A 16,291-nucleotide genomic window follows, 5' to 3' on the forward strand; every position below is an offset into this window, starting at 1 on the left:
GAAGCCTATTGAGCTAAAACCATAGCTTAAATACCGCTCAAAGCGCGTCATATGCTCGTCCCTAGGGATCAGAGAAGCAACTGGTTCGATATCAGGGCGGGCCTTTACAAAACCAAGAAGCGCCTCTCGGGCCTTTGTCTGGGTCGCGTATCTATTGAGTTAGGCAGAAACCTCCTGGAAGACATTAGGATCCATGGTGCAATGATGGCGGTGTTGATGTTGGAGTATGTAATGCGGAAGAGAAGCCGTGCAGAGCGAGCTCCACGAGATTCACCGTTCAAGTCACACCAAACTCTCAAATGGCCGATTCCGCCGAAATTCAAGAGTCACTGTTATTCATGTGGCTGCAGTTTAAAGTGCCAAATCTAAAGTTAAGCCTCGACGTGCATCAACTTTGTTCGACATGACAACTTGGCCTTTAAAAGGTAGTCACCCATGTCTTTTTTCTCTGTCAACCTCCTTGACCTATGACAGTTTCTGAATCTTTCCTCTTGTCACTTTCACTTGTCTATTCGTTACTCAAACACTTCCAACTCTCTCACGTTTGTTAAAATTCTTGACTTGTTTCCGCTCCCTGCCTACTTTGACATACTGACTGAACCACCTCACATCGTCCTTCTTGTCTCTCCTCATCTCCTATTACCTCCGTCTTCCGCCCGTCCAATCAGCTCACAGTTATGGAGTCTTCTAACTCTAACCTACCTTCCTACGACGAAGCCACCGGTGGCCAGGAGCGCCCTCGCATCATCGCACACCTCCGACACTGCTCCGAGCAATCAAATGAGGAATACCTCATGAGCAATCCCCATCTCCAATCCTCGTACCTCCCGATAAGAGAATGGGCGCACAACATGGCCGGCACCACCACGGCTAAAGCCCCATGGTGGCTGGGCAACGACCAAAGGCAGAACAGTGTCTTCACTTGGCAAGTCTTCCAAGAGACTTCAAGCACGTCGGCGGCTTCCACCGAAGAAAACGTGGTTGAATGGTTGCGTCGTCTGTGTATGGAAACTGCTGTGCCTCCTACAATTGCATCGGGTGGCACACCGTTGAGACCAGGCGACATTGAATACACTCTCAACGCTGGGCAGAACTGGACGCACAACTGGGGATGGGAGGTTGCACTCTGTGCATATGCATACCCGGAGCACATTCGATGCTCCGATTGGTCCGTGACGATGCGTATATACCTCCACGACCTACCACATCAACTCCGAATAGGTGGGATTCAATGGCGAGAGGTTGTCGTGTCGGATTATGACTTTCACATCGAGATTGACTCGCAGCCAGAGCGCGGCTGGGACTGGAAGTTGTCGTCGACTTGTGCAGCAACAAGTGACACGGGCCGGTCACAGAGGAATTGGGAAGCTAGGACTATGTCCTTGCGAAGGGTTCTGCCATCCACTGCCGAGTTTTGGGGTTGTCTTTCGGAGGATACGATCTTCAGGTGAGTACGGATCTGTTTGAGCAGAATACATACTAACTGATTTTAGTGGAACGATCAAGCAGAGAACTGGCCGTGACAAGTACAAGATGGTCATGTGGTATTCTCACTTGACGGCATATGCCAATGACCTCACGGAGCAGACAGTCGGTCCTTGGCATGATGGTTTCGGGGGGGCGTTTGCTGAGTTTATACGCCCACTTGTTCCCCGGGGTTCATCCCGTATGCCTAGTGCGTCGGGGAAACACACAGCAGATACTGTTGTAACAGAGTCCGCTGATAGTGAGGGGGAGGGATCAAGCTCTAGGCTGAGTTAACCTTGAGCAGCTGCTTTACGAGCAAGTCTTCAGCCTCTCCCCGCCAAAGCGATCAGATGACTCGACCAATGACTTCTCCATAGCCGTTTCTGCCAAGACACAATTGCCGTTGCAATCTGGGCGACTTCTACATCAGTGGCTGAAGTGTCATGGTGTCTCATTGGCTGGCCGCTTCAAACGCGAAATACGAGCAACGCCCAGCGTCGCAGCTCCAGGCACCCATATTCCCCGGACGATCACGAAATACGGCACCAGATTTCCCTCTTCGGCTTTGGGTATTTAAGAATCAAGTCCCGGTCGATCGTCCAATATGGGAACTCATCAACCCAGCACAAGTTCACCATGGCGACCACCACCACTACCAAGTCGAAATTTCACACCATGTTTTATGATGACCCGTCGTGCCAGGATAACAAGATGGATCTCTTTGCCCCAAGCCAATCGCAAGACAATGGTTTAACGGCATTCGAGGGTATCTCACCCTCCAACATCGTCCCTTTGAGAAAGCTCAAGCAATGGCCCAGAGCCGTCCTTTGTCCAGCCTGTCGAGAACTCTCCATCACCCGAGTTGAACGCAAGATCTGCAGCGGTACACAGTAAGTACACACCCATTATTCTCAGTTAAAACTTGCTGACTTTTTTCTAGTGTAATGGCTGCTTTCATGCTCATGTGCACTATTGTTGGGGGCCCTGTTGTGTACATGTCCAAGGCGTTCAAGAATGTCGAGCACTACTGCTGTCGATGCAACCGGAGGCTAGCAACTTTTCATTTCAACACGGGGACTGAGATTCATGTTTACTAGGTGTGCAATTAGTTGACAGATGTACATCCATCATAGCACTCAGGCCTTTCATTCTTGTTCACAGTGCCACTGGCGTGTGGCCGAGCCCCCTTGGCAGAGCCTACTCCTCCACGGCTCTTCGAGCTTCACATGCCCGTTGATTAAGGATGAGTTTTAGTATAGCTAGGATCACAGGAATAAAGAATTTTGTATGCGAGACAGAATGGATGTGCGCCTTCAAACGCCACATGCGAGCATAATAGATCAGCTGAGCCCTCGAATAAGTCCATGTTATGCAGGGAAAAATCGACCTTTGAGCTCCAAGAATCACCTTTTCAACTCCCCTTACAGGATTTCGGTCTTCCGCCTTTATCTTTCCCCCTCCTCTCCTGTTGGTGGGCTGCTACTCGGGTGGTACCGTTGCATCGAGGCGTCCAACAGCATTAGAGCTCAAAGACAATGGGCCAAGTTTTCCTCGTTGAACCGTTTTACTTCGGAGGTTCTTTGTTCCTAGGCTTCAATCCATCACCTCTTACGAGTTAGTGCGATCCAGCTAGCCTGACAACGTGCGGCGACTCAGGAGTCCGCCCATTAACTCTTTGTTCGTGGTGCAATGAGCAGTACCATCAACCGCTATTGACAGGAGAAACGAGGTCCAGAATGGGTATTCTATGACAGAGCCTAAATTTGCAGCCCTTTGTGGAGGTCATGGCTGCGTGGTCAACAACCTCCTTTATAAGGTCGAGCCAAGACTCTCCTCCAACACTTCATCACATCGCAGCTTCACTACTTTCCTTCACAGCAATACAGGGTCAAGTTTCATCTTTTCTACTTTACCATGGTAGCCAAAGGCAAAGTCAAAGTCAAACCACCCAAGGCAAAGGCCCCCAAGACCAAATCCAAATCCAAGGACCGCAAGGGTTCAGAAGAATCTGAGCAAGGTGAAGCCGCTGCCGCGGGTACAGACCCTGGAGGCTACGAGGAATGGCTCGGCCGAAACACGGGCGGCTACAACTCTTCAAGCTCCAATTCCACACTCCCGCCGATTCCAATCGAGTGGAATATTTCACCCACAAACTTGGACTCTGTCCAGTGTCCTTCTGTCGGAGGCACAGTCGGCTGGTTTATCGCCACGGACCTCTTCTCTGCCGGCACTTCGTTTTTTCTCCTCGTGGTTCTTGTTTCACTATTCGAACCCGTCGATAAAAACAAGAAGAAGCCCAACAAAGGGTGCTGGGCAACCGATAGGATCTGGCTCACGTGGCTCATTGGTTTTGCTTTTGAAGCCTTGGGAAACCTCATCAACGCGGGCATCGTCGTCACCTCAAAGGGCTACGGAAAACTCGCACTAGGCCATGTTTTCCTTGTTTATTCTTCACGTCCACGCATCAAGATCTGGGTCTACGCCATCTTCCGCTCATTGTGGATCGAGGAGGACTACAGCTTTATGACGGCATACTTCAGCCTAGCAGTCGTTGAAGTCATCCTGCACATCATGTCGGCCACGTTTGTAGGAATCACCTGGAGCAGGTATCCAAACGAGCCTATCAAGGAGTACATGAGTCCAGTTACCATGTACATGCAGGTGGCTGCTGGTATTTTGGTCCTTTGCGTCCTCCTGGTGGCACCTATCTGGCGTCGCTCGAAAGACCCTCAATGGTTGCCCAGCTTTTTCTTGGATTTTGTCCTCCTCTTCTTGTTCTTTGGGGTTGTCTATGCTGCACCCTGGGCGTATTGGGGGATGTTTCTTCAGCTTCCTGGGCCCTTGTACGTTCTTCCCTTTGCGTGTTGGGTACAAGCTAACTTTGACAGATGGTGTCCGCCAAAGATTGCCGTTCAAGGGTTTGTGTGGGCGGTTTTCTCGACATTGAGTAGGTTCAAGATTATCATGTTACCATCATTCACTAACTTGCGTCATAGGTAGTGGTTTTAGCATCTAGGGGTTGTTTGGGTGTTGCGAGGGTGATGACTGTCTTTTCGACCATTTGCAACGCGACGAGATGGAATATGGAGGGGCAGAAGTGGGATCCGATCTTGCCCAGGGGGTTTATGCAGTTTGGGGAGGATTGATGCTTGTTTTTAGCCATAGTAAATCCAACCGACAACTCATTTCCTCTTTCAGTATACATACGTCGAGCACCAAAGTCAAGTCTACTACGTGCTGCACCCGCAATTATTGAGTGCTATGGGGAATAACTTCGGGTGCTCAGCTGGCGTTGTGAGGAGCCACAAGTTCATTTTCCGGGGTAATTGCAAGATGCACTCATGAGCACTGTATAACAAGAGGGGCGCTCTATTGATGAAAGCTCAAGACTCGAGGTGTCAGGAATAATCAGTGTTCCACGCAGCGCGCATGATGATAAAGAGTAACGCGCCGAGAAATGTCGGCCCCCTTCCGGTCCGCGGAGATGGGTTCACGGCAAGAGACCCACCCGGACTCTCGGGAGGCCCGTCCCCCCGAAAAGACTCACCATCTGTCCAACAGGATGCTGTAATGACAGCAAATTGTACTTCAGCACGGTCAGTTTAGCACAACGCGATGGTCTCTCGATGCAAGACATTAGTCATTAATTGGATGCCAAACATGCGTTATAAATGCTTCACCGGTCTGCCTGCGATGGCCAAATCACACTCCACCTACGCCCTCGTTTAGAATCCGACCATGACAACCACCTCCATCACTCCGCCCTGCGTATCAAACGTCCTCGATGCAATAGGCAATACACCATGCGTCGAGCTGAAACGTATCACTCCAGAAGGACACGCCCGTGTGTTTCTCAAGCTCGAGTTTCTCAACCCCACAGGCTCGTACAAGGATCGCATGGCGAGAGCAGTCATTGAAGAGGCAGAACGACGAGGCATCTTGAAGCCTTGGATGACGGTCGTCGAAGCCACGGGTGGCAGCACTGGCTCATCCCTTGCCCTTGTCTGCGCCGTCAAGGGATACAAGTTTCGTGTCATCTCTTCAGACGCGTTTGCCAAGGAAAAGCTACGGACGATGGCTGCCTTTGGCTCTGACCTTGATCTAATTGCGAGCGCGAATGGCAAGATCACGCCTGACTTAATTCCTTCCATAAGAGAAAAGGCCAAGGAGTTCTCAAAAGAGGAGGGTGTTTTTTAGGTGGATCAGTTCAGCAATACTAATGTCCTCGTCGGCTACCAGACCCTGGGCCACGAACTCATTCAGCAATTCCCCGATGGTATCGACGCCTTCTGTGGCGCTGTCGGAGGCGGCGGCATGGTCATGGGTGTATCAAAGATCTTGAAGGAGAAATATCCACAGACGCGCATCGTTGTCCTCGAACCAAAGTCTGCGCCCATGATCACAAAGGGCCACGGTGGAAGCCACAGCGTTGAAGGAATCGGCATCGGGTTTATGCCTCCGTTACTAGACAAATGTCTTTACGATGAGGCCAAGGGCATTCCAGAGGCTGAGGCTCGCGAAATGTGTCGTCGCCTAGCGAAAGAAGAGGGAATACTGGTTGGAACATCAAGTGGCTTAAATGTTGTCGCAGCGCTTGAACTGGCAAAGCAGCTCGGGCCGGGCAAGACGGTGGTCACGGTCGCATGCGATACTGGGCTGAAGTACATGAACAGCGGGTTGTTTGAATAAGGCCGGCGTGCCCGAATATCAGGAAGGAGTTCTGACTACCCAGGTAGATCAGTGTGTGCAATGAGGCTTCGTTGGTATTACCAGCTGGCGCTACAACACAGGCCAAGCCCATTTCGTGTGGTGATGATCACAATCATGCACACAATCATGCACACAAGTTTGTCGTCGCGTTAATTTGTAGATCAGCAGTCATCGCCCTGCCTCAATACGGGATGTCTAGTGTTTAGTTACTTTAGCCATGTCGCAGTTATTGAGGCAATGCCCAGCATCGAGAAAAAGACGAACAAAATTGGTGGAACGGAGACGGGGGTGGCCTGGTGGATACCAGAGAGTTGTGTCACGTGCCTTTGGGCGGGACCCACCTGCCAAACAAGGTCACACCTAGACGAATGGAACGAAAATCACAGCATCTAACCACGAACCCGCCATAAAAACAGAAGGAAAAATAGAGGAAGAAAAAACAAAAATGAGAAAACAAAATCGGAGAAAAGAGCAAAAAAATTGGTAGCTTCTCTTTGAAGAGCGTGTCATCCTTAGTGCAGGGGCCATGCTACTGTGAAGATGTTAGTTGGGGATCGAACATGCGACGTTGGGAGGGAAAACGTACATCTTCTCTGTATCGTTATAAATAGACCATTTGCCCGAAGGCGAAAGAGATGCTTGGTTTTTGGCTTAAGTACCCTCCCTTGCAGTGGGACCCTCCTCATGTGGAAAGCGGTGAGGGGTTGTGGGCAATTTTTCTGCCCCGCCCCGCCCCCGCCGTTGGTGCCCTCGAGATGGAGGGGTCAGCAACCCTAGACCTTGGGTGATGCTTCACAAAATGGCAGCTTTGAGGGGACATACCTCGATTTAAAGTGATGTTAATGACTTGCTGGGTATCTTGAAAATGTTTGCCAGTGATTGAGGGGTTTTTCTGCGTTCTAGGCCCTTCAACAGAGCAAGTTGAGTGGAATGGCAATTTGAACCAGAAGATTGCTTACAACACCAACGACTGTGACAGTGCCCCTGAGGTATTGCAAGAGGGAAATTACAAAAAGGCCTCAAAATCACAATGTCAAACAATGAAGATTGACGGAAAAATTACATAAGCCCCTTTTGAGAACTGTGAGACCATACGGGTGGTCTCGGAGGCGTGGGAGGTCCTGTCGCAAAGGTGTGTGTGTGAGGCCACCCTCGGTGCGATCGCGACCAATGAACGCGACTCACAGTCTGGGCGCGTCACTTTGAATGTGGCTGACTCGCCAAGATGTTCTCTCAACTCATCTTGAACAATCATCAATACGTGACATTAAGCATAACCTATCTAAATACCCTCCCTTGTCCTAGATTTCCCAAACGCCTCGCTCGTCCTGGAGTCGACACTGCAATGTATCCCTCCCTCTCCTGTGGGCACACATCACCAAGACAAACCTTCATGCTCATGAGTCGCCTCGTTCTGTCGGCGCCGTCCTCCATAGAGTTTCCCTTTTCGCCCACCCCTTCCACGTTCACATATGGGTTATCTCTTATCATGCTCGTCGCGTAGTCGAGAATATCGGGGCCCTTGCGTCGGATGTTTAATAGCGCTGCTGCCATCGCGACAGAGAGCATGACGAAAGACGCGACGATTAGTGTTCCAAGCCATGGTTTTTGCGCCTTTAGTACGAGCTCGTCTGGGGTCCTCGTTCCATCGACATCTTCCCATTTCAGCGTCTTCAACTCCTTCTGGAGCCTGTCGGCAATTGTCAGGTTGACTCTCCCCATGGGCGCAAATGGCGCGATCTGCGCGAGCCAGAAGCTATTCAGCAGCTGCGAGAAGCGCGCAGAAAAGACCTTGTTTCCGACTGGCCAGATATCCTCGCCGCGCCAATTGCGGTCGTTGGGTAGCACCGCATACGGTATGTCGGGATGCGTGAGGTATAGCTCGATCGGCGATGAGTAGGGTTCCTTGTCTGGTTCCCAGTCCCAGAGGATGTTTGACGAGTTGATAAAGTACCCCAGGTAAGACCAGTACTGCTCGTCGTAAAACTCCATGTCGCCGCTGGGTGCTAGACCATTGAGAACGGTGCTCGCTGCATCGTAGTCGTTCTTCATCTCTCGGACGCGAAACGCGCCACAGTCGGATTTGTGGCACTTGACGCTGACCTCGACGTATGATGTCGAGAGGTTGCAGATGGCGCTCGTGGTCGCGTTGAACGTGTATGAAGTAAAATTGAGCTGCATCGGTGTCTTGTCTGTGTCATTGTACTTCTTGAGCACCTCAATCACCATGGTCAAGCCGTTGTGGTACTTGTCGTCAGCTTCGGTCGACGGCCCATTCTTGGGCTCGACGTCCAGCGCTTGCTTCCAGAGCGAAATGTTCATGCTTGGAAAGTGGCTCAGCTTACAGTCGGTATACATGTACGACGTGGTCAGGTTGAAGGAAAAGTTGGAATGATGCCCAAAGGGATCGTTGGACGCGATTGGGAGCCCTGATAGAGACGAGTACAGAGCACTCCCGTCGCTGACATCAATCCAGCCATCGTCGTCGGGAAAATTGGACACACTCTCAATCATGGGAATCTTGACATGTCCGAATGAATCCTGGCCGGCAGTCTTGACGTCGTTGGAGCTCGCCAGAGCTGCTCCAAAGGTGGCGATAACAGCCGGGAGCGAATGAGGCACGCTGCCGGGGCCCTCTTGGAATGGGAGATCTCCTCTGAACTCGACATACCGTCCTTTCCATGGATTCAGCTCGAATGATGGCGCTGATCCGGTGACTCGAAGCGCAGCCTGGCCACCGAGAGGAGAAAGGGCCCATAGCGCGAAAAGAAGCGGTGTCAGGGCACTAACAGCGCTGAGGGCCATGGGCGACGCGAGGGTGCTGAACACGGTCCGGCTGCTGAGCAGAAACTCGAGACTGAGCACCGAGATGCCTCGCTCTAGCTTCCATGCTGCCAGAGCCTTGAGGAAGTTGACTGCTGCAGCGGCAAAGACAATGGGGAAGATTGTAGGGCTGTAGTTGGCGATGGAGCGAAGCGCGACGGCGGGTTCTTGATCGACGGGGCACCCCTCGTAGGCGAAAACGAGGAATGCGAAAATTAAAAATGCCAACGCCGGGAGCGCAAAGAGGACATCAAGAAACAAATGCCATAGCGTGAGAGGCGACGTAGGAGTTCGTATCCGTCCAAGTCGGGGGCTGTATTCGTGCTCGGCCGGCGGGGGATATTGAAACGTCGGGAAAGGGTTCGGGTTCAGGTTCGATCGATCCGAGGGTCCTGGTCCGTCGTGGATCAAGTTGATCTGCTCAAACGAAGGAGCTCCATCATCCTTTCTCGGGAGGATGCTCAGCTCCGAATCACCAGACAATCTGTTGTAGTCTCGCCGGTGAGACATGATGCCCTTGAGGGTTTCGTCCCGACGTGGAACATCGACATGGAGAGAGTCAAAAAAACAAGAGTGAAGAGGGGAAACAGGGCTGAGAGGGCCGAGGGAGACAGGGCTGAGATATCGCCTGAATCCCCTGTCCACTTGGCGGTGCGACCTCACATGGGGGCCTTTTCCTCTGGTGAACTCGACCCGTGGTGTAGCGGGTACCAATCGTTTCGGCCGCTATAATTAGAGGCCCTCAGAGGCGTTTTGCTCGAGACAAGAGGCTGGACAAGGACCAAGCAGTGAGGCAGACGCTGCCTGCAGGCTGCGTGACCCGTGTTATCCGTGCCGCACAACGGGTACGCCTTGGCAACCCCCGTTCCAAGGCGGAGATCCAACGTCAACTTAACCCTGGGAGGCCTGTGTGTGAGTGGAATGACGCACGCACGAGACAAGCTTAACCTCGTCAACCTTAGATCTCACGGCTAGCTCCCGAGGATTGCAACGTGGGGGACAGGATCGACGCCAGCATTGGTTCTTTTCTAACATGCCTTTTCAACACTGCAGACCAAGCTTTAACGATGGATGAAATGGATCCATGAGTGGGAATCTTGTTGATGAAAACTTGAGACAATCTCCACCCTGGTTAGTTCTTGGCGATTATTGGGGGCTGGAGGATCAGGGCAAAGATGAACTGCAGCCACCACGTACGTACATCGGGCTGATTTCCGAATATGTTGTTTCGCTGCGCTCATTAATAAGAGCGGAATTAACGCCCTGCCTTACGCGTGTCTTTCTCACCCAGCGATGGAGGCTGGCAGGTTTTCAGCCTGTGCCCTGCTGCAGACCTCCGCTGCGGCTGACCTACTCTCAAGCCTCATCGACTTCTCATTGGATCTTTTCAATCTCGATCAGGTGATCCCGACAGCGTCTGTCTCAATGTTGAGGCCATCTCACATCATCATTTCCCGTGGGGATTCCCACCTTTGACACCCCAAGCGCCAAGATGGCAGCCGAGACCATCGGCATCGTAGCCGCCTGTGGTCAATTTGTCGAACAAAGCGTCAAGATCATTCGCTTCTCAAAACAAGTCCACGACAAGTTTCAAGATGCGCCCGCGGAAATTGACGCCTGGCGACAGCAGATCCAGGGTCTCGAGAAACTTGTCGCTGCTGTCGAGGCTTCACCTGCTCTCCAAGTGGAGGACTTGAAGCCGACCGTTGAACAGGCCAAGGCTGTGGGTGATAAGCTGCTGAGGATATTTGAGGGGATTGATTTTGAGAAGAATGATGGCTTTGGGCATAAATCTTGGAGAGTTGTAGGCGGGTTTTTGAAAGAGGATGAGATCAGTAGTCTTTTTAAGGAGATTGAACGATTGAAGGCGCTGCTTGGGGATCAAATAGCCGTCATCAATATGTAAGTCCGGACTACAGTCCTCGTCGATAGCAGCCCCGATGCTAACCTTGGCAAAGAAATCAAGGCCATGACAAGTTTGCACGAGTCGAGTCCCTCATACAGGACCTCGGCCGGTCCTTTCGCCCCGGCACAGACGAAGACCAGTGTCTTCAGGACCTGTTCATCACGGATCCGTTGAGTGACAGAGATGGTATCATCACAGCCAAAGGACGCCGGACCCCAGGCACATGCGAATGGATCCCCATGACGGAAGAGTATCGATCCTGGAGTACGGACCAATCTGGTCTCCTGTGGATATCTGGCCCTCCAGGCAAGGGAAAAACGTTCATCTCCATCTTTCTCACACAGCTCCTCCAGTCTTCAAAACCGGATGCTACCATTATTTGGTTCTTTTGTGACAACAAGGTCGCGTCGCGAAACAAGGCTATCAATATCCTTCGTGGTCTCATCATTCAACTGATCCAGAAGCACAACCAGCTCATCTCTCGCATCATGCCTACGTGGAAAATCCAAGGCACCAACTTGTTCCGGGATAATTCGTTTGAAACTCTTTGGCGGGTATTTGAGGACATGTTGGAGGCCCTGAAGGAACACGAAATTTGTTGCGTACTCGATGCTCTGGACGAATGTGATGAATCGTCGTTATCACCACTCTTGTTCAAGATCCAAAGCTTGTTCGAGCCAGACAAAAAATCTATTCGCCACAGCTTGAAATTCCTCGTTACGAGTAGAGAGCAGCCCGAATGCTTGCCCGTCACACTCTCTGCGTTCCCCCACATCACCCTTGGTCTACTTCAACACGACATCCAACTATACGTCTCAGACCGAATCTCCCACCTAGCTAAGCTAAAGGGTATCGAAGGCTTGCCTCTTTGCCAGTACATCGAATATGCCTTTCGGAAACGTGCAGGAGGAACATTTCTCTGGGTCGCCTTCATGGCGCGCGATCTGGAGCACAAGACCGTGAAGGAGATCGAACGTGCGCTCACGCAACTCCCCCGCGATCTCCCTGAAGTGTACGAACAAATTCTGTCCAAGATAAATCCAGAGAGCAAGACAGAAGTGGGCAAAATGTTGACTTGGCTGCTGTTTACATCACGTCCATTGACAGTTGTCGAACTTTGTGATGCGGTACAGATAGAGCCTACTCCGTATCTAACCAAGGAACAAGTCTGTCTGGACTATATCCAATCTTGCGGACATCTACTTCAGGTGTCGTCTGGTAGGCCTCCAAATGGTATGGACTATCGAGTCAACCGGCTTCCACCTCTTATCCCGGTAACCACCAAAATGACGGAGCTAAACTCGGAGGAATCGGGCACTTCTCTGTACGTTAGTTTTGTGCACCAGAGCGCCAAGGACTTTCTCAGGAGCCATTCCTCTGGACTCGCAGCCCTGAATGGTCCCATGGACCCGAAGAAGACACACGCCGACATCACTAATCGCTTGGTGTCTCTCCTGGAGGCGAACCGCCCCTCCAGCCAGCTGTTCGAGGCCGCCAAGGACTTGCCGCTCTTGCCCTACGCGGTTTTCAACTGGAATTACCACATGCGAGAGATGGGCACTGACTTTGTGACCGTTCTTGACGAGCACAAGGACTTCTTTCGCAGAGCTTCAGAGGCGAGGGACAGGTGGTGGGCGTGGTACCACTTTGAGTATCCTGGCCAAGATCCTCCCAGAGATGTTCCTCTCCTTCACATGGCTTGCATCACGGCCCTTTACCACCTACTCGAGTATGCTCTTCTGAAGAGGAATACGCTACTGGGGCTGCTTCGAGCACGAGAGGTGAATCGAGTATGGGGCCACGACCAAGAAACACCACTCCATCTCATGGTGAAACAAGGACAGGATAAAGTGGTCCAACTGCTGATGAAGTACGGAGCAGATGCGTCCATCAAGAATGTTCGCGGCAAGACGGCTCTTGATAGTGCCGCGTTCCTTGGGCCGTACGCCGTGTTTCTTCTTCTGGCAGCGTCGAGAACATGTCGAGAAATTCTCGAGGCAGATGCCAAATCCTCGATTTCTCATCGTGGCCGGGAAACTCTTCTTCATACAGCTGCTAGAGGAGGGCATCAGGATATTTGTCGAGAACTGGTAGAAAAGTGGCACTATGACGTCGAGGCCAAGGATAAGGATGGCTTCACGCCCTTGCTGGTGGCCGTTCGATGCCAGCATCTGAGTCTGGCCAGTTTTCTCGTCAGGAACCTCGGAGCCAAGACAACACCACGCATCAAAATCCTCGAATCTGCTTTCTATCTGCGAGAGAGGTCCAGGATCAATGAAGCTCTGGAGTCTCTTTCCTCCAACCTAGGTGTCGACATTAACGCAGCGGATGAGGATGGCAACACCCTTTTCCACCGATTATATTCTCCTGCATTTATTATGCTGCAAGAGTGCGTTGCTGCAGGATTACGCTTTGACAAACGCAATCAAGAAGGAGAGACGGTTCTTCATCGCAACTTTTGGCTGTCAGCGACTCACGAGCGCTTGCATCTGGTGTTAAAGGAGTCACATCTCGACATCAATGCTCGAGATATCCACGGCCGCACACCGCTCCATGCCTTGGTTACTGCCGCTGCACAACCCGACCAAGCCCCCTGGAGTTTGGACCTCAGAAATTTGGTTGCGCTGCTTGATTTTGGCGCCGATCGAAGCCTGATGGATGCCCACGGGAGGACACCATCTGAGCTTGCTGCCGAGTACCTCAAACAAGGGTCGGATGAGATCTATATAGACGAGGAAGGGATTGACTCCTCTGATGAGATTGACGAGGTGCCATGCACCATGTCGATGATTCTCGAGATATTGTCGAGGTACGCGACTGCTCCTCTGAATGTGCGGGTGGCAGATGGATTAAGCGAGAATATGGGAAATGGGGATCAACCTGCTGCGACGTGAATAGAAGCTAATGATTCATTGCCTCGATGGCGCCTTTGTGCACTCTTTGCTTAGTGGAGGTCGGTCATTGGGTGCTCACCATCAATCTCTTGCCTCTCAATTGAATCAGCTGACCCAGACATTAAAAAGAAACGTCGTGTTTTCGTATAATCTTTACAAACCCAAGACCCTCATCGTATAATCATGAAACCTCGGCCAAATAGCCAACCCACCTATGATGTAAGGCCCGTTCGTTGGCAGGGATACAGCCATGTGCCCCTCGTGTAGCCAGATGACGCCAAATCCGGACCCTGAGTTCAAGCCACGGGGTCAGCCCTGGCGGGTTCTAGAATTCACGAATCATGAGCCCTGAGTGATGGTGACACCGACTCCACCGGGCGAGTCTCATCGCCGGGGTTACCGGGGACTTTGTAGGGGATCACGTCGAGGTCCTTCCTCTCAAGGAACGGGCAGCAACGGATCCGTGATCCCTGTGACCGTTTTCGACATGTCTCATCATGCAAGTCACTTCTTGTGGTCGGTTGCTCGGTGGGAACGGCTTCTTGGCGCTGACGCTCGAGTGGACGGTACTTATTTGGGAATACGAACCCGTAGCCACGCGCCCAATGGAACACGAGCGAGATCTTCAAAAAGAAGCCGCTAACCCCTGTTCCTGGGTCCTGTCAGACGCGAACCGGGATGGCTTGAATAGGGGTCCCCCCCTCCTCAGCGGCCGACACGGTCAGATTGACAATAATTCCCCGACCCCTCCGCTGACGGTTCTTTGATCGTTCTTTGATCACTCGTTCTCTGTCTCTTGAGCATTCCTGTCTATCGTTTCTTCAACGTATCATATTATCTTGAACATATCTCTGCTGTGCTTCTATGCATACAGCTTAAACCACTCGCTCATCTCGTTTAATTGCCCCTAATCAGCACCGGCTCGGCCGGATCCCACAATAATGCGCGCAACATCTCGCCTCCTTGCAGGCCTGGCTCTGTTCTCTGGCGCGTGGGCCAAAGTAAAGTATATCGTATGTATAGAGCTGCTTTGACTTTGAGTCCCTCACTGACTGTTGATAGGGTGTTGCTATTCCCGGTATTGATTTTGGCTGTGATATCGATGTATGTGCTTTTCTTAGCTGCATGAACTTGCGACTGACGTGCACTAGGGCAGCTGTCCACTTGACACAGCACAGTTCCCTCTCGCCTCTCATACACATGGAGATGGTGAAGGGCAGATGAAACATTTTGTTAAAGACAGTGGCCTCAACACTTTTCGTCTTCGTAAGTCATCTCGTCTCAAACTATTGACTCACTCTGTTATTAACATGCCTCAGCAACAACATGGCAGTTCCTCCTCAACGAACAAGTAGGCGGCAAGCTAGACGAAGAAAAATTCGGACAATACGACCAACTAATGCAAATATGCCTTGACACCGGCGCCTACTGCATGATTGACGTGCACAACTTTGCACGCTACGACGGTGGAATCATCGGCCAGGGCGGCCCCTCAGACGAGGCCTTTGCCGATCTCTGGAGTCAACTCGCCCAAAAGTACGCCAAGGAGGAAAAGGTCATGTTTGGTCTCATGAACGAACCTCACGATCTGGATGTTAATCTCTGGGCAAAGAGTTGCCAGGCGGCCGTCACGAGTATTCGAAAGGCTGGAGCAAAGTCGCAGTTGATTCTTCTGCCCGGAACGAACTTTACGAATGTCGAGACGTTTATTACGACCGGGAGCGCAGATGCTTTGGCTGCTATCAAGAATCCTGATGGTAGCAAGGATGGGTTGATTATAGATCTTCACAAGTATCTGGATATCAACAACTCTGGATCGTTTGAGGAGTGCACGACCGATAACGTTGAGGCTTTCAAGGCCATGGCGGATTGGCTAAGGGAGAACAAGCGCGTGGCTATCATCTCAGAGTCTGGAGCGTCCATGGATCCTTCGGTAAGCACTTGGACTTGAATCTGTTTTCCAAGCTAACTGGTATAGTGTATGGAAAAGTTCTGCGCCCAGAACGAGTTCATCGCAAAGAACTCTGACGTCTACATCGGCTTCGTTGGTTGGGGCGCTGGCAGTTTCAAATACGACTATGTCCTGACTTTAACACCGATAAAATCTGGAGATGGATACGAGGACAACAAGTTGATGAAGCAGTGTATTCTTGACCCTTTCATCAAGAACGCCCCTTCAGTAACCAAGACTTCGACCTCGACCAGGACAACCATGGTCAAGACGACTTCAACTAAGCCCCCTAAAAGCACAGAAACTGAGACCGAAACTTCCAAAACGGAATCAACAGACTCTTCATCCACAACCACCGAAGAAGCATCGTCCTCTTCTACAGCGCAAATATTCAAGGAGGGTGATGGAAAAGAAGCAGACAAGGAGGCGTCGACAAGCAAGCCAGAGGAAGATGATGACTCTGGCGCCTCAAGGACCAGGGAGATGTTTACAGGCGGAGTAATAGGCTTGGCGGTTTTTGCGGCGTTTCATGCATGGTGA

General features: G+C 51.5%; 6 protein-coding genes across 6 annotated transcripts; 5 read left to right on the top strand and 1 right to left on the bottom strand.

The window, feature by feature from the left end:
* Positions 1-677: 677 nt before the first annotated feature.
* On the top strand, positions 678-2,564 carry NECHADRAFT_77065 (uncharacterized protein; the record flags this gene model as incomplete). The annotated part of the gene is made up of 4 exons (XM_003043936.1): positions 678-1,447; positions 1,494-1,675; positions 1,859-2,357; positions 2,408-2,564. 4 exons carry the CDS (start codon positions 678-680, stop codon positions 2,562-2,564), a joined length of 1,608 nt encoding a protein of 535 aa, XP_003043982.1.
* An 817-nt stretch (positions 2,565-3,381) lies between these two features.
* Positions 3,382-4,483, top strand: NECHADRAFT_77066 (uncharacterized protein; the record flags this gene model as incomplete). The annotated part of the gene is made up of 3 exons (XM_003043937.1): positions 3,382-4,310; positions 4,356-4,414; positions 4,464-4,483. The coding sequence occupies 3 exons, from the start codon at positions 3,382-3,384 to the stop codon at positions 4,481-4,483; spliced, it is 1,008 nt and encodes a 335-aa protein (XP_003043983.1).
* Positions 4,484-5,205: 722 nt separating this feature from the next.
* NECHADRAFT_34758 (uncharacterized protein) lies at positions 5,206-6,156 on the top strand (the record flags this gene model as incomplete). Its single annotated transcript, XM_003043938.1, is given in 2 exon segments — positions 5,206-5,655; positions 5,674-6,156. The coding sequence occupies 2 exon segments, from the start codon at positions 5,206-5,208 to the stop codon at positions 6,154-6,156; spliced, it is 933 nt and encodes a 310-aa protein (XP_003043984.1).
* A 1,254-nt stretch (positions 6,157-7,410) lies between these two features.
* Positions 7,411-9,510, bottom strand: NECHADRAFT_77068 (uncharacterized protein; the record flags this gene model as incomplete). Its single annotated transcript, XM_003044042.1, has 2 exons — positions 7,411-7,419; positions 7,567-9,510. 2 exons carry the CDS (start codon positions 9,508-9,510, stop codon positions 7,411-7,413), a joined length of 1,953 nt encoding a protein of 650 aa, XP_003044088.1.
* Positions 9,511-10,492: 982 nt separating this feature from the next.
* On the top strand, positions 10,493-13,800 carry NECHADRAFT_77069 (uncharacterized protein; the record flags this gene model as incomplete). The annotated part of the gene is made up of 2 exons (XM_003043939.1): positions 10,493-10,902; positions 10,959-13,800. The coding sequence occupies 2 exons, from the start codon at positions 10,493-10,495 to the stop codon at positions 13,798-13,800; spliced, it is 3,252 nt and encodes a 1,083-aa protein (XP_003043985.1).
* Positions 13,801-14,741: 941 nt separating this feature from the next.
* On the top strand, positions 14,742-16,291 carry NECHADRAFT_105936 (uncharacterized protein; the record flags this gene model as incomplete). The annotated part of the gene is made up of 5 exons (XM_003043940.1): positions 14,742-14,813; positions 14,863-14,904; positions 14,952-15,066; positions 15,120-15,733; positions 15,779-16,291. 5 exons carry the CDS (start codon positions 14,742-14,744, stop codon positions 16,289-16,291), a joined length of 1,356 nt encoding a protein of 451 aa, XP_003043986.1.

Source organism: Fusarium vanettenii (assembly GCF_000151355.1).
Source record: "Fusarium vanettenii 77-13-4 chromosome 2 genomic scaffold NECHAsca_26_chr2_2_0, whole genome shotgun sequence".
Taxonomy (NCBI): Eukaryota; Fungi; Ascomycota; class Sordariomycetes; order Hypocreales; family Nectriaceae; genus Fusarium; species Fusarium vanettenii.